We start from the raw sequence: 21,863 nt of genomic DNA on the forward strand, positions 1-21,863 counted from the left end.
ATTACACAAAGTAAAACTATTTCCCCATGTTTATTCCCCCCCTCCCTCACTGTTCCTCAGACGTTCTTGTGAACTGCTGGAAATGGCCCACCTTGATTATCACTACAAAAGGTTTTCTCCCGCCCTCCCCTCCCCCCCCGCTCTCCTGCTGGTATTAGCTCATCTTAAGTGATCACTCTCCTTACACTGTGTACGGTAACACCCATTGTTTCATGTTCTCTGTGTATATAAATCTCCCCACTGTATTTTCCACTGAATGTATCCGATGAAGTGAGCTGTAGCACATGAAAGCTTATGCTCAAATAAATGTTAGTCTCTAAGGTGCCACAAGTACTCCTTTTCTTTTTAAGATGTATTTTGTAATTCCCTTAAAGGAACAGCACACTTAATACATTTGTATTGTCCAGGAAAGGGCTGGGCAGTACAGGACATACATTTCTGGGGAAGATCTGGGACAGGGAGTGTCTTGGGGTCACTCTGCAGCATAACCAAGGCTGGCAAGAGCCAAGGTGTGGCTCGCTGGCTGGCTGCAATAACACAGTCATAGCTGGGGGTGACTTACATGCTGAAGGCTGTTTGTGAGCAGTCCAGGTTGTAGGCTACAGCAACAAGGCGTTGTGAAGGGCATGACAGGTTGCAGGGCAGAGGTAACACAGCTACTCATTAGTCTGGATTGTGCCCCAGTATGGCACAATAGGTATAACTTAAAGGGTTTCAATAAAATAATAATCAGGTCAGGACAATAATGGACAGTGCAATAAATATAAGCTCATCACCAACTCCTCAAGACACCCTAAGTAGTTCAGTATCCATTTGATAAAAATCAGGTTGCTAATCACGCATGAGAATTTCATTACAGCAAATAAGAATTCAACACATAGGGCCTGATCCTCTACCTGACCAGGGGTATGGCAACACAACCCATCTCTAAAGCCTGTTGATTCATCCATCTGAGGATTCCCCCTGTGTAATCCCTGAGTAGCATGGAGTTCTTATAGCAGCTCTGACAACAGCATTTCCAGCCTTTGGCACTGGAGGCATTCCTGGCAGAAAGCATCTAGGGCCAGGGCATTTCTATCTCACCAGGCTGCTCAAAAATAAACTATGTCCAGGATTAAGTCGATAGGGGTCCTCAGCACCAGCTGAAGCCACTTTTGTGTTCACCCACCTCTCCCCTAGGACCAGTGTGGCTTGCTCAGGGAATCTGACCCATACCATAAAACTAGGTATAAATTGCATATTTTACCCATCGAATTCAAGTTAAATTAGATCTAATTATTCACTAGAACACCACCCTCCCCCCTGCATAAACACACATGATTAAAGCCCTGATCCTACCTCAGCATTTGCTACTGGGGACCCTATGTTTATTCAGTCCCAGACAGGACTGTAGCATGAAACCAGGACCCAATAATGAGACAGTAAGTGAACAAGCTTGTTACTCTTCAGATCACAATGTTTTATTACTAAAATAACAACAAAGCTAAATCCCAACTGCTTTTTTGTATTTATTAGATTATTCAGCAAAAAAGCAACAAAATTAGACCCCTATTGACATGACAATAAACACAAATGTATTACTTCCCTAGTACACAACACTTCAACACAAAGGATCAGTAGGAAACTAGGTCAACACCGATTTTTATATATCAGTCAAGTTCCAGCTAAATTGAAGCAGATTATTCAACCGGAAAGCTAGCATCATTAAATTCATATTGATGCCTTGGTAAATAGGCCCAATGGCCTGTGATGGGTTTTTAGATGGGGTAAGATCCAAGTTACCCGGGAAAGAATTTTCTGTAGTATCTGGCTGATGAATCTTGCCCATATGCTCAGGGTTTAGCTGATCGCCATATTTGGGGTCGGGAAGGAATTTTCCTCCAGGGCAGATTGGAAGGCCCTGGAGGTTTTTCGCCTTCCTCTGTAGCATGGGGCACGGGTCACTTGCTGGAGGATTCTCTGCTCCTTGAGGTCTTCAAACTACAATTTGAGGACTTCAATAGCACAGATATAGGTGTGAGGTCTTTTTTAGGAGTGGTGGGTGAAATTCTGTGGCCTGCATTGTGCAGGAGGTCAGACTAGATGATCATAATGGTCCCTTCTGGCCTAAATATCTATGAATCTATGAATCTATGTCCTGGTAAGTAAATGCAAATACATTACCTTTCCAGATCACACAGAGTTTCAAACCATAGACCAAACATAGATAAAAGTTACTTAATTCAAATTTTACTCAAGATGAATCCAGTCACTGATCCCCATCAGATTCATTCAACTTTTTATCAACAATTATCTTATTTTCCTTAATTTGATACCACATCACAATTGTAAGACCCAACTTTTAGCATCTTTCATGAGACTACGTATAGCAGGGAAAATTAAATGTATCAGCCAGTTCCAGTAAAGGCAACACTCACAATATACAGCTTTTATTTGTGTGGTTTTTAATCCCCTTCTTCTAGTCTGGAGAAGCCTAGAAATATCTGGAGAAAAAAAAACAGTTACCCATATTTTTCGCGACTGTTGTTCTTTGAGATGGTTTGCTCATGTCCATTCCTTTCAAGGTATGTGTGTGTGTCCACATGCACGGTTGTCGGAGATTTTTGCCTTAATGGTATCCAGAGGGCCAACTGTGGCACCCCCTTGAGTGCCATGCTTATGCGTCTGTATATCAGACACCACCAGCCCTACACCCTTCTCATTTCCTTCTTACTGACAACTCCCACAGAGGGGCAAGGAGGGCAGGCACTGGAATGGACATGAGCAAAACATCTCAAAGAACAGTTATGAAAAGGTGGGTAACCGTTTTTTCTTCTTCGAGTGCTTGCTCATGTTGATTCCATTCGAGGTGACTCACAAGCAGTATCAATGGAGGTGGGCTTGGAGTTCACGGTCTTGCAGCTTGCAGCACTGCTCTGCCAAAGCCAACGTCGTCTCGAGCTTGCCGGGTGAGCACATAATGAGGCACGAATGTGTGGACGGTCGACCACGTAGCGGCTCTACAGATCTCTTGGATTGGTACCTGTGCCAGGAAGACCGCTGATGACACTTGTGCCCTAGCCGAGTGTGCTGTCACAATGACCGGTGAAAGCACTTTCGCCAGCTCATAGCAGTAGTGTATGCAGGCCGTGATCCAGGACGAAATCCACTGAGCAGACATTGGACAACCTTTCATTCTGTCTGCCACCACAATGAATAACTGCGTCTACTTACGTCACAACCTTATTCTATACATGTAGAAGGCCAGCGCCCTCCTGACGTCCAGGGTTTGTAGCCTGTGCTCCTCACCTGATGCATGAGGCTTTGGAAAGAAGACAGGAAAGTATATGTCCTGGCCAGTATGAAACTGGGGAATGACCTCGGGCAGAAATGCTGGGTGCAGTCGCAGCTGGACCTTATCCCTGTAGAAGACCGTATATGGCGGCTCTGAAGTAAGCACCCTGATCTCGGACACCCTGCGGGCCGACATTAGCGTGACCAGGAATAAAACCTTCCAGGATAGTATCAGGAGAGAGCAAGAAGTCAGATGCTCAAATGGAGAACCCATGAGCCTCAACAGCATGAGATTCAGGTCCCGGGGGGGGAGGGGAGGGAGGGGAATGGGATCCCAGACGTGTGGGTAGAGATGCTCCAGATCTTTCAAAAACTGTGCCATCATGTCGTGAGAGAAGACTGACCTGCCTTGGAACACAGGATGGAAAAGGTGAGATAGCAGCCAGGTGGACCTTGGTCGATGACAGGGACAAACCTTGGAGTCTGAGGTGCAGCAGATAATCCAGGATCTTCTGTAGTGGGCCTGCTCGGCCTGAATATGCCATTCTGAGGCCCAGCATGTGAATCTTTGCTATTTGGCCAGGTAAGTCGCTCTGGTGCAGGGTTTCCTGCTACCCAACAAGACCTGCTGGACATGGGCCAAGCATGCCCGTTCGTCCGCGCTCAGCCATGCAGTAGCCAAGCTGTCAAGTGCACCGCTACCAGGTTCTGATGCAAAAGGCTGCCATAGATCTGCAAGAGCAGATCTGGCCAGAGGGGCAGCTGAAGCGGGACGGCTACCGAAAGGCTCAGCAATGTGCCGAACCAGTGCTGGCGAGGCCATGCGGGGGCTATTAGGGTAACTTTCGCCCTGTCTTGCCTGATCTTCACAAGGACTCTGCGAATCAGTGGCACTGGCGGGAAGGCATATGTCAGCGCCCCCGACCATGGAACGAGAAAGGCGTCTGAAAGGGAGCCTCTGTCCATTTCCTGAATTGAACAGAACATGTGGCATTTTCTGTTCTGCCTGGATGCGAACAAGTCCACCTGGAGAGTCCATCTCCTCTGGAAGATTATGCTGACCACCTCTGGATGGAGTGCCCACTCATGGCGAGAGGAGAAAGTCCTGCTGAGGTGATCCGCCAGGACATTCCTGGTTCCAGGCAGGTGCGCGGCTATCAGATGAATGGCATGCCACACACAAAAATCCCAAAGGCGAAGAGCTTCTTGACCAAGGGCTGAAGCCCTGGCACTGCTCTGCCTGTTGATGTAATACACCGCAGCGGTATTGTACTTGCCCAAGACCGCCTGATGGTTCACCACCCGGAATTGCAGGCTGGGAGTGGAATACATTTTTCTCCCAAAAAGGTTCAGTCTTTTGCCCTCTTTATTTCTGGGAGTTGACCTGGAGTGCCCCTGCTTGTCTTGTTCGTTGGCTGCAGAGACAACAAGCGAGACCAGAGGTGAGTGGGTATAAAGGTACTCGAACCCTTCGGCCAGGACAAAGTACTTCTTTTCGGCGCTTTTCGAGGTGGGAGGGATGGAAGACGGGGTTTGCTGGAGGGCTTTGGCAATTTTGAAGACCCAGTCATGCCTTGGTCATGCAACACGGATCAGGGTAGAGGATGAGAGGATGTTGAACAAGGTGTCTGCCTGTTTGGCCATCTCCTCCACCTCTAGGCCCAAGTTCTCGGCCACCTGTTGAAGCAGGGCCTGGTGTTCTTTAAAGTCATCAGAAGGGCTGGCCCCCGAGGGTCCTGCGACTACCTTGTCCAGGGACGAAGACAACAACAACTGTACCAGTGCGGGAGGCCTTGGGGCATCGTCCCCCACAGGGGAGGGAGGTTTAGGGGTGGGTGCAGTCTCTTCTACCACGACGTCCGAGCGCGCCTCATGCACAGAGCCCTGTGCCATCGGTGCCGCCAACCATTCCTCCAAGGCAGTGGCAGATGAGCAGTGTGAAGGTGGCACTGCCATGACCAGCATGCCCCATGTGCTCCAATCCGGCCACTGCGCTGGCCTCTGACTATGCTGCCAAGGTGGTGCTGTCGATGTTGATGCGGCCACAGGAGCCCAATCATGCTAGTGGAGTCCGGGTGAGGAGCTGAACCGCCCTTATGTGTTGGAGGGATCCCCTTCCAGTGACCACGGAGGGGCCGTCGCTGCCTGAGTCTGCCTGCTGACTGTCACCGCCGGAGACCAGTGCCTGGAGTGAGCGGATCGTTGCCGGTATGGAAGGGGCTGGTGCCGGGCCTGGAGGGACTGGAGTCGTGACAGGGAGCACTCCCCCGGGGTGGGTGACTGAGAGCTGCGCCAAGAGGACAACCGGTGGGAGGGCAAACAGTGCCAGCAATATGGAGACTGGTGCCTCCCCTTACGCAATCCGTGTCAAGACAGCAGGGACTGCAATCATGGTGCCGGTGATCAAGGGCGAACCCCAGGGGATCTGGGCTGCAACTGTGGATATCTGTGGTGTGGAGGAGAGCGCTGCCTTTTCTTGGGGGATTGGCAGTGCTCTACTGCCCCCTGAGGGGTCTTAGCTGCTGGCTTGCCCTTGTGGGAAGCCTTTGACGTTTCCTGCGGCACATGTCGTACTGGCAGTGCGAGAAGAGGCCTCTGCTCTCTTGGCACCGGGGGAGCTTGGGATGGTGTTGATGCCGCCAGGAGTTTGGGTCCCCTACCACTTCTGGGAGTCAGTGATGGATTCTTTAAAGCGCTAAGGGCCCCGACCGGGGAAGCACGTGTACGTGGCTCCAGAGTGGCTGGGCGGCTTGAACTGGGTCCTTTGCCCAATGTCCCACGGCCCTTCTTGCTCGGTGCAGGGGACCATGCTTCTTTTTCTTCTTTTTGGGCACTGGCGATGGGGAGTGGTGCCGGGGATGCGCTGCACACTGAGGCCGAGATAATAGGCAAGTCTTGGCGGGATGGCTCAGAAGCCAGATGAAGGGCAGCCTCCATGAGGAGAGCCTGCAAATGAATATTCTGCTCTTTCTGAGTCCTGGGTCAAAAACTTTTACAAATATGACACTTGTCCCTCACATGTGATTCCCTCAAGCACTTAAGGCAGCTGCTGTGGGGGTCCCTTACAGGCATAGGTCTGTTACAGTCTGCACAGGGCTTAAACCCTGGAGACCAGGGCATGCCCTGCCTGGGGCAAAGTCCCTGTTGGGACTCAAACTTCTAACTACACTTAACTACCTAACACTAACTACTAAAGCTATTTACAAGGCCCTAAGGCTCGAAGTCAGAAGAGACAAAACCTCTAGCCCTTGCAATGCAAGGAAAGGCGCTCCGACTAACCACCATGGGCGGTAAGAAGGAAGCGAGAGGGCGTAGGGCAAGTGGTGCCTGATATACCAGCGCACAAGCGTGGCACTCAAGGAGGCACCACAGCTGGCCCTACAGATACCGCTAAGCAAAAATCTCTGATGACCGTGCGCAGACACCTAGAATGGAATCGACATGAGCAAGCCCTTGAAAAAGATACATTTGTTTACTGTTATTACTCTGCTCTTTTCCCCCTTGAAGCCACCAATATTAACACTTTCCCAATCAAAAGATAAATCAAAGTTTGCAATAAACAGTGAAGCCAGAGGCTTAGAACCAGCAAGTAGTACTGATTCTAGAATGATCCTAAGAATCTGGGAACACCAGACCTGGACACAGTATTCCAGCAGTGGTCACAACAGCGCCAAATACTTCTGAAATGTAATCTCCCTATTCTTACTCGGTTTTCCTGTTTATATATATCCAAGGATCGCATTAGACCTTTTAGCCATAACATTGCACTGGGAGCTCATGTTCAGCTGATTATTCACCATGACCCCAAGTCTGTTTCAGAGTCACTGCTTCCCGGATAGTTCAGTTGTTAATCTAATAGAGACAGTAAATCAATCCATTTCTCTTCTTTTATTCTGATTGACTACATTTCTTTAGAGAGAATTTTTTGTAGCCATTTATTGGCAGCAGTCACTAACATTTCAAATGGTTATTTATCATTTTAAAAATTCAACAATTCATGGTATTTTCCAGAATGATCGGATTCCTGGGGGGTGGAGTGGCGAGTGGGATGGGTGGAAAGCAAGAGTGTAAATCTGGAGTAACTTGCATGAGTTTTCTAACATCTGAGTAGAAGCCTTTCATCTGGGGATGGACCAAGAACATATGAAGACAGTTTCTTATTCCATGGGAACTCTACCAGCATTATGCTGTGTCTATTTTATTTGGAAGACTTGTGGGTGAAAATAATTTTTCACTACTATTCTCTTATACTTAGATTCACAAAGAAACATAGGCTTCATGATGCTGAGTGTCACAAGGCCTAAGTTTTAGGCACCTAGAAAATCACAGGAACTGAATGTGATTCATAAAGCCTCAGTTAGGGACTTAGACTCCCTATACAATGTATGGGGAGAGAGATGCTCCTTAGATTGCAATTGACAAAAGCCAGCACACTGAACGGGGAGCCACCTAACCTAGCCAATGGGAGATGCCAATGAGAGGGGTGCGTGCTAGGCCCAGCCTCTCTCATGGAGACGGATGCCTAACACCAGGCTGCGGGGAGTCACCTACCTCTGTTACCAATTCTCAGTTGTGAACCTTCTTTGGAGTTAGGCACCCAATGGGTTTTTTGCAAGAAAGTAGGGGAAAGGGGAGGAGTGGACCTCCCTCATAACTTTTAGACTGGTGTTTCAGGTACCTGGGATGTAGAAGCCCCCCAGTTCAAGTCCACCTGCCACCTGAGGGGGAGAAGGGATTTAAATAAGGACAAGCTATCTCTCAGATGAGTGCTCTAACCACTGGGTTATGGAATAGTCTGATGTGGGGCTCCCTCAGTCTCTCCTCTTGAAGCAGTTCCACTATGGATAAACAATTAAATAGTCACTGGTGCAGGGGGCTGGACCCTGGGTCTCTCACATTCTGGTGAGTGCTTTAACCATGAGGCTGTAAAGTCATTCTCATTCTTGTGCTCACTCTCTCTTTCTCTCCGGCAAACATTTGTCTTCCCGAATGCCTAGAGTGAGGCAGCACAGTGCATGCCCAGAAACAGAAACATAGGCCCCAAGGGAACATTTTACCACCAAAAAAATTAGGTGCCAAGTGAATTTAGGCACCTACAGGATTCAGGGAGAATTCTGTGAATTGTAGTAGAGCCTAAAACTGGGACTCAGTGTAAGGCACCTACATTACTTTGGGAATCTAGGCCTTAGACTCTAGCTATTTCTGTTCCCTTCTGGCTCTTTCCCCCTCCCCCAGACTAGAGGCAGGGCACTGATCTGCCCATGGTCAGTTGAAGCGGCTCCAATGCAACCGAAAGAAGAGCCAGACTTTTTATTTGTAACTATGTTTAACTTTGAATCAAAGCGGCCAAGTCTATTGCTTTATGACTGAACTGCTGATAAAACAATCTCTAAGGAAGTTTTTACAGGCCTTGTCACCAAAGTTGTCCCGTACCAAATGTATAGAGTAAGGTGATTTTGTCACCCACTGCAGGAGTTCTCACTGGAAGACCTAACTGACGTCAAATTGCACAATTTGTACAAAGTGCCACCAAATGGTTTGGACCGTCCAACTTCTCCAGTTAACACCACACATCACAAGACTTGCGATAAAAATCACACGAATTGGCAACATTGCTTGTAACATGAGATAATTGGCAAGAGACAGAGCTTGGCTGCTGTTATACCAGATAACCACAAAATCAACCAGACTCCTCCTCTCCTAGGGCCTGATTCTGCACCACTGAAGTCAATAGGAGTCTTGCTATTGACTTAAATGAGAACAAGATCAAAATTTTTATGCCCATTGTGCAACTCATTGTGCAACCCTTAAAAAGATTACATCACTTACAGCAAAGGAACACTTCACTTTAAAAAGGGAAAGGAGTATGAGGTTTAAATGCCAGGATCACTACTAGGTATCACACTCCTCTTCTGATCCCACCACGGGATCCCATTTAGGCACTTTATCAATTTGGAACTGCTCAAATTTGCCTTCACTATCCCTCACAGCTTTACTGCCACCTATCTGTCAGAATAGGTCTTCCACTAACCCCTCTGCTCTGGCAATAATGCCAGACTCAATGACTCAATTCATTTAATTCTTCCCATCCCATCCTGATCCATTTTCCATGCAGAGCCCTGTGCCTTGAACACTTTTCTCAATCCAGCATGCCAAGGCCCTGCATTCCTTATTCAAGTCACTCTAAAAAGGGACACTTTTTTAGAGGCTGACAGGAATTTATTTTTTCCACGCATTTTGAGTGGTTTTTTGGTACAGAAGATATTAATTCATTTTTAAATTGTATGCTTTTTCTCCAAGACATTTTTAGCTATTTCAATTAAACCTACGAGTTGTTCTCCAAATCTCCCATGAGCTGAAAATGCAGCAACAAATATTCAAAAATATTCAAAAAATATAAGCAACGATGACATCAAAGTGAAAATCTCACATGTTTAGAAAAGGAATGTGGCTACAACATCCAAAGAAATATAAATTATTAAACCACAAAATTCTGAGAACACTTTGAAACACTATCAGCGTATTTTTTGATTATTCAAGTATAAGCTTTATTAAAACATATTCACTCTAAACACGTCACTCCAGATTTACCCCAGTGTAACAGAATAGAATTTAGTCCAATATATGTTTAACACCACGCAAGGTTCTGCCACCTGCAGTCAAGCTGAGCGGCCCTCTTTCCATAAGACCCACTGAAATTAATATGGATAAGGTTCTGATGAGGGTGGAAGGATTAGTTGCCCTATTTACCAATATGGGGTTATAATGAGCCTTTACACTCAGCACCATGTAGAGGGGTAGTGTATAGTTGCTCCCAGCCTCCCAAGCAGTTTCAGGAAGGGAAAATAGTGTACTGCATCCCTGGGAAGGATCCAGCTTACTTACCAGCTTGTACCTTACCAACTAATTTGGCCAGTAGGGAGATATGGATGGGGACACAGCTAAAGCTCTGCCTGCTTCCCACCTTCTCTTTCCTCTCCCAACATGCACTAGTGGAGCATATTTGAAGAACAAGGGCTGCACTCTGCACCAGACCTGGGCCCAAAATCCAGGTTGGCTTGTCCTGCCTGCCTCCCCTATGTTCACCAGCTTGGCAAAGAGCAGAATCTAGTCCTGATATTAGCATCATCTTTTTTGCTTGTTTGTTTTAATATAGACTTCTTCATTTGAAGAGAGTGAATGAAAAAAATTTCCACTAATTGGAAACCTTTTCTGAACTGCAATTTGTATATAGTGATAACCCTTTCATGAATTGCAATAGATTCCTGAATTGCAATTATTCACAGGAGACAGTAATGAACTAGAGTGTCTCCTGCAAAGATTCACAATTCCACTCTACTCTGAAGGCAAGTTCATTAGATTAATCCAGGGTTATTGGCTTGTTATTACATTTATTCTGTAAGCCATTTAGAGCATGCTGTCAAAAATGAAGTTGTAGATACCCTGGGCTACAGCTGAAATCAGTTTTCACATCTAAGAGCCATGATTTGTGTTTTCAAGTAGGTGCATAAATCTAGGCAGGCAGTACTTTGTACACAATATATTTTTTGGTGATGGGACATTTTGTATGTTCAATACAGGCCTGGTCTTTTTTCCTCAATAAAATCAATGGGACTTTTTCTCACAAGAACAGTATCAGGCCCTGAGTTTGTGCATGCAAAGCTGTGCTTTACAAAAATGAGCAAGAAGGAGGTATAGAAAACATGCAATAGTTGAAATACGCCAAATTATGAAGGGGACCTCGCAAATTTTGGTGGATATTGAGGTACGACGTTACAAACTCACAGGACAATGAGATGCTGTGACATTTCGAGATGATGGGAAATTGCATGTGGAAAGCATAAGCAACAAGAAAAGAGACTGATTTGAAAGGAGATCATGATCCCAGGTGGGTGTGCAGCCAGCTAAGCAAACGTATGGGGCTGTACAAAGCTGTGTAAGGGTGTGCGCTCAACATCATGCCATACTCCTACACCTGTCAATGTTTAGACTTGACCACAAGTAAGAACAGTGTTTGATGTAAAGAGAGGAGTGAGAATTGCACAGACCAAAAAGCTGCTGACTCTTCAAAGCTCATGGGTGTTGGGTTTTTGGTTCTGGTCCATCTCGAGTTTGATGTATGTAACAAATAATAAAGGTAACATCTCTGAGCCACATCCACAAAATAACTATGAAACACCTTGCTCAATTTTCTGGGTTTAAAAATATTTAAATTAATTTCCCAACAAAAACGTGACAGTACTAGCAAAGTTTTACAGGAATAAGACCATGTGATTTTCTCCTGAACTAGAATACCTTGCCAGCAGCAAGTTAAGCTCTGCAAAACCTAACACAGTAAACAAGGTTCCCTGGACGCATACGTACAAGAAATTAGAATCAGCATTCTGAACCACCCCATAAAATCAAAGCCATCAGCACAGCTTCCCTATGCTCATCTAAGGCCTCTCAAGTGCACCTCCACTGACAGTCACATCCCCTCCCTCACTTGATCGAGGACATTTGATGCCAGAACGTTACAACAAACTCGTTCTGCAGCCCACCCTTTTTCATGGCTCTCAGCCAGCCCAGAACTCTTTCTGCTTGTCACTAAGTGTCCCACAAAGGTTTTCTTCCTGCCTGTGATCACATCTTGGGGCACCTGCTATACGCAAATGGTGAGGTGTAAGGGAGAATGCTGAGGACAGCAGTGCTCCCCCAAGGCTTAAGAAACACAAAGCAAATGTACCTCTGCATCTACTCTTCCAGGGTAGAAAGAGCTGCATTTTCCCGTGCTCTGAGTCAGTGGAACTGAACCACTAAGCATGTGCGATTTTTAACTGAACACATAAAAGATCTGGCAAATGCAAACTGATCTGACAATTTTTGAATACCTGTTCTTAGGTGGGGCCTTTATTTAACTATTGTAGGAAGCAGTCTATTTTCTTAGCAAAGTATAAATGAACCACAAAGCTGTCACCAAGAAAGTATAAAAACTCCCTCCCCCTGCCCCACATTTAGTTACTTAGCTGGCACTGCTTATTGTTAATCATTTGGTTTCTGTATAATCTTGTACAAGGGGGCACAGTGATTTTTCTTATTGTTTTGGACATGCTTTTGTTCCATTTTTCATTTACAGTCAGTTATATTTATTCATCCTGTATTTACAATAGTAATAGTACCACTCCTGAACTAATTATTATTAATACCCAGCATTTAGACTTCACAACACTTTGAGAACACCAGGCCATATTCAATGCTGTTATAACTGGGCAAAATTCATTCATTTATGTCAGTGGTAAATTTAAGCCCATGTACTAATTTATATATGTAAAACAACTGTGTACATTTTTTCAGACTTTTTTTTTAAATGCAGATTATGTGCACATGGAATTCAGCACATGCATGAACAATTCTGAGTATCTCAATGCTGTGGGAGTCCAATAAAAGAATGCAATATTCGGTTTTAACAGGAGAGGTTGAAATATGTAAAGCAGGAAGATAGTTTGTTCAGGAAATGTATCTGGTCTCTGGAATATTTCAGTGCATCCTGCTAAACTAGTTAGACATCAAGCATTTACAAGAGTGTCTGTTGCTTCTAGACTGATGGTTCTTGACTCTGTTAAGTCTGAATGTAGTAAGCAGAGCCACTTGTCACACAGTGAGAAAATGCTGCCTCTTTAATTACTCATTCAGCAGGGATGGCATGGGAGTGGTGAGAGACCTTGAAAACTTAAAATTCCATAACTATATTTCAACTCTCTCCACACCCATCAAAGGATTAAAGGGCAAACATAGGTGAGGGCTCTGTCTCCCCTACACTATGACAGACAGACTGGACCTCTATCACTGAGTCAAATATAACTCCTAATTAAGGCTAAATTCTGTCTTCAGGAAACAGGGACGTTTACATAAGAACTGCCACACCGGATCAGACCAGTGCTCCATCCAGTCCAGTATCCTACCCTCAACCATGACCAGTGCCAGCTGCTTGTGAAAAGGATGCCATAAGGACATTATGGAATTACCTGCCCCCGGGGAAACTCCATTCATTAGTTGGTTTCTGCCCAAAAGCATGAGGGTTCACATTCTTTATGCATTAGATAGGATAAAAAAAGGTAACTGTGGATGTTCTCATTAGACGTTTATGATACAATGGGATTTTTCAAAGCATTTAGCATTGGCCTTACTCTGTCGCCCTTGAAGCAAATTACCATGGACTTCAAGGGGAGCGGAGTTAGGTCAACGTTAAAAGCTTCTGAAAAAATTGCACCCCTAATTTTTATTTGAAATCTGCTTGATCTCAATGATATTCTGTGGCAGGGAGCTCCACAGGCTCGTCATGTGCTGTGTTAATAAAGTATTTCCTTTTATTGGTTTTCCATTTATTGCTTTTCAATTTCATTATATTATGAGAAAGGGTATACAGAAGTGCCTGATAATCCTCTGCTCACCATTCATTATGTCATCTACTTCTATTCTGACCCATTTTGTTTAGCTCTTCTCTAAATCAAGCAGTCCTAATCTTTTCAGTCTCTGCTCATATGAAAGCCTTTCCATGCTTCTAATCATTTTCATCAGCCATCTCTCATCCACTTCTATTTCTGCGTATATTTTTATGAAAAGGTGATCAGAACTGAACACAGTATTCATGGTAAGGGAACAACATCAGTTTATGTAACAGCATTGTAATATTTTATATCGCATTCTTTACACATCATAATTCTGTGGGGTTTTTTTCTTTTGATGGATGGTGCACGTTGAGCAGATTTTTTTCATTGAGCTGTAAACAGTGATGTCCTCATCTTTTCCCTAAGTGGTTATAGTTAAAATTTACAACATTGTGTATGAGCAATTCGAGTTTTCTGTTCCAATGTGTATTAGCCTGCATTACTTAACAGTGATTTTCATCTGCCACTGTTCAACCCAGCTGCCTAGCTTTATTAGCTCCTTCTGGAGTAAAATGGACTAACCTAATTTTGTGTCATCTGCAAATTTGAACCATGCTGGTCACTCCCTTTTCCAGATCATTAATAAATACGTTAAACAACAGCTGTCTTAAGTGCAGGACCCAAGGCTACCCCACTGTTAACTATTAACCTTTTGCCATGATGAAAATTGACCATTTATTCCTGTTTTTTGTTTCTGAGCCAAATTCTCACTGTTACACTACTTTATGTTTCTCACCCCAAACCTCTTTTCTTACCCTCCACTTGTGAGAGATTTTGTCTAAAAGATTTTGCAAGTCCAAATATTTGCATGTTATATTACAGGTTTTGTAATTACAGTACATTTCCAAGTCTCACATAGACTTGCCAAGGTGCCACTGCCCTGGGCCAAAGTCCGTTCTCCATTACTCCTGTGAAACAGAGAGCAGAAGTTGGCCCACTGACTTCAATGAAAGCTGCATGCTTGTATCCCAGAGCAGAATATTCTCAGATAGAATGGCAATAAACACGGTATAAAGGCTATATAAAAGCTAGATATTGTTATTATCAATTATTAAAACCTAGACAGATATTAGATAAGATTCTGCCCAGTTACTGTTTGGATTTGAAAGTGATACCATTACTTAGCTGTCCTTAAAAAGGAATTTGCAGGTTATAAACAAATAATCTTTTAATTTGTAAGATTAAAACAAATACACCATTATTGATATAATACCTTTCATTTTCCTGTAGCAGCTCGCCTCCCTTCTTCCAGGAGCAAATTGCCTTAGGGGAAGCTTTTGGCTTGCACTCAAAATTTACTGTGCTGCCTATCTGAACCTGAATCAGTTTCTTCATTGGGTTCTTGGAGAAATCTGGAGCAGAAGCTAAAACAGAGGGAATGTTAACAGTGAAATAAAATTGGTTGACATTCTATTAATGATACTACTACTGAGCATTTATATGGCACTTCTCAGCTTCTAAGTGTATTTACAAACATCAATTAAGCAGTTAATTCAAACAGTACTCCTGTATTATTTCTCTTTTTTACAACTTGAGGTACTGGGACACAAAAGTTAAGGCCTTGATTCTGCAAAGCACTTAAGCACATGCTGAGGTTTAAGCATGGGTTTAAGGTCCCACTGACTTAACTGGGACTTAAACATATGGTTAAGTCCTACTGAAGTTGGTCGTGTTTAAGAACATGCATAACTTTAAGTATATGCTCAAGAGCTTTGATGAATCTGGACTGAAGGGATTTTCCCAAGATCACTTGGACTCAACACCAGGACCTGTATTAGAACTCAAAGAATTTCCTGACTCCTCGTCTTGTGTCAGATCACTAGTCTGGGCCTTGGGATTATGAAACCACTTGGACTGTAGAAGTATATTCCATATTAATTAACAGTTCAATAAATGGGCATGACATAGAACAATGCTAATCACTGAACTTTAAATGGAAATCCAATTTTTAGGAAGCTGAGGCTGGGTTCAGTGATTGACTATGAACCTTATCATTGGAAGGGAACTAGTTTGTTTTCAGAAAACATACATTTTTACATAGGTCTCATTCCAATTAATTTTCCAAATCACTCTCCCTCGCCTTAAAAGTAAAAAGCATGAAAGCATTTGAATTCCCCATGACACTTTGCAGTGTTCAGTATTTCATTCTAGTAAGTGACTGTCATTTGTTTTTAAAATGAGCACAGACCACCTGAACCATAAAATGACAGACCCTTATCCCGACGATCAAGGAAAGTAGCACATACAACCAGCTTATTGCTTTGAAATGACATTTATCTCCTGGAAATAGTGGAGTCCGGATGCAGAAGGTCAGTGTTACTGACTAATGTGCTGAGCCAACGTGGCTTCCAGATCGTGTGATTAGTTTTAATCTTTGGGCTTGCATCCAAGCCTTTGTCTCTGCTCTCCCCCTAATTAATAATTTGTCTCCGTCTCCTCGGTTTAAAGCAGTGAATGACTGGGCTGTAAATATGGTGGCTGTTTCCAGCAAATCCTTTAGAACCAGGTGAGTAAACTCCTCAGCACTGTGGATAAGAAGTTATCTGCTGTAATAAAAATGTTTATTTTGTTGAATGCATCTGAGTGGGTTAAAAATTTGAGATCATATGCATGTTACTAGCTGCAGCAGTAATGGCAAAACGTTATTTTTCTGTGCCCTCCACCTGCCCCGTAGAAAGAAAAATTAATCTTACCAACAACCCTAAGCTCTGCACTGGAATATATCACTCCATGTTTGTTTTCAGCTATGCACTGGTATACGCCAGAATCTGTCAGATTTAGGTTTGTTATTATAAGTGTACCACCTTCAGTTTGGATCCTCCCCTGGATATTAAGAAAAAAACCTTTAATGTACATTACGTTTTACAGGAAATAAATAAAAGGGGTGGAATTCATTGATGTGCAGAGAGTTTGCGTAAGTCCCATTACGAGGTCCAAAGAGGGATTTATGTAGGGCATATGATCTCTGCATATGGAGGGGTGAACTCCATACTTTGGGAATGATGGAATGATGGTTTTAATGAGACAAATAGAGCTTTATGGTGCCATCTAAGGAGAAAAAGGCCTGAATCAGACACCAAATCTTCCCCACATTAAGGAAATCCAGTTATGGATCTTAACTTTGTCACTTGTGATTATGACTAGCAAAGTGCCCTACTGCCAATGGCAAGTACTCAAAAACTATGAGTTAGGCCTCCCAAATCATGGGGTTTTTGCAGTATAACACATTCCCCTCCTAGTGGTGCAAATACTGTATTACTATTTTCCAGCAGTTAAGGTATAAGTATACCATAAGTCATTTTTAAGGCTTCTCTGGACTTTGGGTTGCCAGGCATCCTGTTTTTGACCAGAAAGTCCAGTCAAAAAGGGAACCTGGCAGTGTCCATAGCAACTGGCCGCCGACACTGGGGGACAGGAAGAGCCACAGCTGCTGCTGGAGCCTGGAGGAGCACTCAGCAATGGCTCCGGTGGAGAGAGGTACTGTGGCTTCTCTGTCCCGCCCCACTCACCCCTCCACCTCCAGAGCATGGCTCTCCCTCCCGCACCCTGCCCCAGTCACCCCTCCATCCCTAGAGCCCTGCTCAGCTGGCAGAGGGAGGGTGGTGGAGAGAGAAGCAAGCAGTGAGTGGGGGGGAAAGAGGAGCGGGGGGCAGGGCCTCGAGTAAAAGAGGTGGAATAAGGAGTGGGGCCTTGGGGAAAGGCAGAGCCAGGGGTGGGGGAGGTTCCGGTGCTCAGTGTCTGGTTTTCATAAATTAGAAAGTTGGCCACCCTACTGGCCTGGTTAATTCCATAGACCTCATTGAACTCTTAGCAGTTAATATGTAGGGATCTTAATTTCATATGACTTTACTTAAAAAAAGTCAAACAAACAAAGAAAAAAACCTACTTTACCTCTAATGCTAGAGTGTTTCCATTCTTTGTCCATCTGTAGGATGGTTTGGGCTTCCCATTTGCCCTACATTCCCAGTATAAACTGTCCTCCACTGCAGCTTCAATATCTTTTATAATCTGGACCCAGTGAGGTTTTGCTACATAAGAAATACAAAACAAGAAAGCCCAAACAAACTGCAAATTACTGTTCAATTATCTAACAAAAGGGTTAATTTAGAAACACTGGATTAGGCTCCTAGGTGGATCAGCTGGTGCCCAAAGATTCTCTATGGTTCTGACCTGGGTTGCTTACTGAAAGAAATATGACTCAATGTCTTTTTTAAATTAATTTGATTAAAGCTGATAAACAAAAATAAAATTAAGAAAATGCATCACTAAGGCTAAATATATCACTAAGTACTAAAATATTACTACAGTGATTAAGTGTTAAACAATACAGTAAGAAATTGAGGTCAAAATAAGTGTAAATAGACAAATTAGCAGCAATATTGGAATTCAATAATCAGTTTAGTTAAATCATGAAATTAATACACACTTAAACTAGGAAATCTAAAGAGGTGGCTGTCCATTTATTTCTAAACTCCAAGTGAAGGCTTTTTCCTATGGCAGTGTACTCAAACACAACTGGGTGAATATTTTAATACAGAAACCAAATTATTGTTTACATGTAAATCACAACATCAAAAGCCAATTTAAACTTTCTTCTCAGATTTCACTATTATGTATGAGGAACAATCCATTTCCTCCTAATACAAATGCAGACTTTAATCAAACTTTCTAATAAGCAAAAGTTTCACAGCTCTCATTTAACATTATATTGCTGACAATTTAATTTCTCTGGATGCTTTTATAGAACTAGGAACACATACAGTCAATGATTTTCAGGCAAAATTTTAGGGCTACTTAAATGTAGAAGATTATTCTTTCCCCATGTGGTCTTTATGGATGGTTACACATACATTCATGCACATAACCACATACTCACACCCTAAAATAATAAAAAGCTGGGACGTCTCTCAATAAAAACAAACGACAAAAACAGAAAATGGATTAAACAAGATATGTAAGATACAAAGGGCTCTGAACTCCCCAGTTCTCATAGTTGTGGGAGCTGTAACTGCAGTCAAGCACCAGACAATGACATTGCTGTCACAATGTTATATGCTTGCAAGCTTCTTTAGATACAGGGAGACAAGTCATGGCTACATAGCCTGTTGACATCATGACTTTTTTTCTCATAGTTGATCAGTCTCAGAGTACGGAAACGTTTAGCTTCCTGAACTGGCTTGCTGACCCAAAATGCAAGGCCTTCCACCTTTACCTTCATCTTTATGGTTGATAATGCTAGCTTGCTTCACCTTACAGCACCTCATTTGGGGCTCTCAGGCAGGCATTGTGACCTGGACACAGACAGCATGGTCCAACTATACTGTAGTGAACAAGCTTTGGACTGAATATCAGTTTGGAAAGTCTTGCTTAGACCAAGTAGTCTCCTTAAAATATCCATTGTTGCAACCATATGCAATGCAAACCCCCAAAATAACAAGAACTGGAAAAACACAAGGCATAAGAATGGCCATACTGGGTCAGAGCAGAGGTCCATCTACCCCAGTATCCTGTCTTCCGACAGTGGCCAATGCCAGGTGCCCCAGAGTGAAGGAACAGAACAAGTAATCAAGTGATCCATCCCCTGTCCCCCATTCCCAGCTTCTGGTAAACAGAGGCTAGGGACACCATCCTTGTCAATCCTGGCTAATAGCCATTGATGGACCTATCCTCCATGAACTTATCTAGTTCTTTTTTTAAACCTGTTATAGTCTTGGCCTTCACAACATCCTCTGGCAAGGAGTTCCACAGGTTGACTGTGTGTTGTGAGAAGAAGTACTTCCTTCTGGTTGTTTTAAATCTGCTGCCTATTAAAGGCAAGTTGTGAGGAAATTGCCCTACCCTAATGCCCTGGGGTAAACCGCCGTGGGTGACAAATGGCACGCCATCCAGAAGGTGGCTTAAGAAGGACCGTAAAAATAACCAATTATCTCACAAAAGAAAGGAACCATTCACACTGTATCATCTTCAGCATTTCTTGAAATAAATTTAGATATCATATGACAGCTGTCACCCCTTTCCTTTGTAAACAAGGGAAATGGGGAACTGCCAGTTACAAGCTAACTGGGTAAAAGGTAATAATAACCTGGCCCTTTAGCAGCTCTCCACTGAAAAGCAGAAAGTTACTTGTCAGGTTATTATTATGAACTCCATTTGAAACAGAAATAAGTAAAGTTTGTATTAAGTCTGTATTCTCATATATGCTATTTCTCTCACAACAGACAAACCCTGGACTTTGCATTTGCAAAAACCAGATGTAGGGTTGTGTAATACTTAGCTAAAATAAGACTGCCAGGGCTCAAACCAATAACTTTCTTGATTTTATGGATTTTCTGCAATTGTTATTTTCTTCTGAAAAAAGAAGGTTGTCTGGAATTCTCCTTCTTATAATGTTCTCCAGAACCTAAGTATACAGAATTGGTACCTTATGTACTTGTCCAGTCTAGCTTTGATTGACTGCTAACAGGAAGGGGATAAGTAATTTACCATTGGAAGATGGCTATCAGTGATAAATGAAAAGTACTTTCATTTTTAACTTCCTAATGTACTCAATCTTACTGGGTGAAAGCTGCATTTTAAAAAGTGGAGTACCTCACACCTTCTTCTGAGCATTTTACATAGAAAATATAAACAGAGTCACTATTAACTTGTTGACCCAGACCCCTAGAGAACCCAGCATTACTGCATTCCGCAGTATAAAATAATGATGGGTGAATATGAAAAGGTTCAGATAAACATCCGCACCAGAAATGTTATGAAAAGAGCATTGCTCAAGATAGATACATCTTTCCACATTCAGACAATGCCAGGTTGTGGGGAAATGAAGAATAACAGTTCCTGGAAATGTTTTGACTGTTGGAAAAAGATTCGGGGTAAAGTTTTTGAAAATGCTGAATGACCTAGAAGCCTAAGACCCAAGAATGATTTGGGACCCCAAATGAGCACCTCACCAACATTAATCTTCACAACTCCTTGGCAAGGTAGGGAAATATCCACATTTTATAGATGGGGTTCTGAGTACAGCTGGCTGAAAAATGGAAATCTATTCCTATGAAATATTTCAAGATTTTGAAAAAAATCTTAAACGGAGATGAAACATCAACAATTGCAAAATTTTTCATAGGATGGGTTTTCTAAAATAATTCTCTTTTGGGAGAAACAAAATGGGATGTTTTGGTCTCCCGGCTGCCTTCTGCCTCTCTGTCCCCAGAGCTGGGGGAAGACCGAGAGGTCAGAGTTAGGATGCTCAGCCTCAGCAGCTTTCTGGGAAAGATTTTGTCAGTTTCATTTGTAGAAAAATAAAAGTGACACAAGCCTCCCAGATGGGAAGCCATCATTTGGATTTTCCCAATAGAAACATCAAAATTTTTAGTAAAAAATGAAATGTTCTCACAAAAAAAATTCAGTTTTGCAAAAAGGGTACTTTGGGTTGGAAAAATTTCCACTCGCTCTAGTACTGAGGCAGAAAGGGCCTAATGAATTCCTGTTGAGATTGTGACTATAATGGAGCTACACCAGGGATGAATTCAGCTCTGAGAAATTCATAACTTGCCTTTGGTCACATAGGCAGCCTACAGGGCAGCTGAGAACTGAAACCAGATCTTCTGATTCTCAGGCCAGTGTCTTAGCCACAGGACCAGTAGTCTGCCATTTGGATGAAGATTTGGGTTGGTATTCTTTTTATACAAAGCAGTTCACCCATTTCTGTAACGTAATATATCTCCAGGTCTATATTCCTCAAAAGATGTTGTTTTGACAGTGTATTACATTGGACTCGTTACAATAATTAATTAAAATAATACAGTATAATGTTATGCTAACAGGTGCTAATATCATACCTGTTACAGGTCACTGATGTATAAGTACATGGGATGAAACTCTCATGTAAAGAGTTAAAATTAACCACGCAGTACACATCTGGCAGTTAAGGGGATTATGTAGTTTAAACCACTCTCTTCTGTCTCATCCTCTGTGAAATCTTTCTGAGGTTCATTTGTTTTGCAGACTAGCTGTGCAAACAAGAGTTAATGACCAGGCCATCTTTTAGGACTATGTGATACTAGGTGAGCAACCCTGAAGAAAGGAGTTTCCCAGGTGAAAATCCCAAGGGCTGAGACAGGAACAGTGAATGGGGCTTTTAAGCAATGAGATTCCAGGGGAGTCCAA

At 43.2% G+C, this 21,863-nt stretch overlaps 1 protein-coding gene across 5 annotated transcripts in view; it reads right to left on the minus strand.

The window, feature by feature from the left end:
* CNTN3 (contactin 3) overlaps positions 1-21,863 on the minus strand; it is a 264,229-nt gene that overhangs the window by 45,391 nt on the left and 196,975 nt on the right. For all 5 annotated transcript variants that reach the window (XM_073351137.1, XM_073351139.1, XM_073351135.1 and 2 more), the window contains 3 exons: positions 17,592-17,728; positions 16,394-16,523; positions 14,914-15,064 (listed from right to left, as the gene is read on the minus strand). In XM_073351137.1, coding sequence (XP_073207238.1) covers positions 14,914-15,064; positions 16,394-16,523; positions 17,592-17,728 — 418 coding nt within the window. The remainder of the gene's footprint in view (positions 1-14,913; positions 15,065-16,393; positions 16,524-17,591; positions 17,729-21,863) is intronic.

Source organism: Lepidochelys kempii, chromosome 7, assembly GCF_965140265.1.
Source record: "Lepidochelys kempii isolate rLepKem1 chromosome 7, rLepKem1.hap2, whole genome shotgun sequence".
NCBI lineage: Eukaryota > Metazoa > Chordata > Testudines > Cheloniidae > Lepidochelys > Lepidochelys kempii.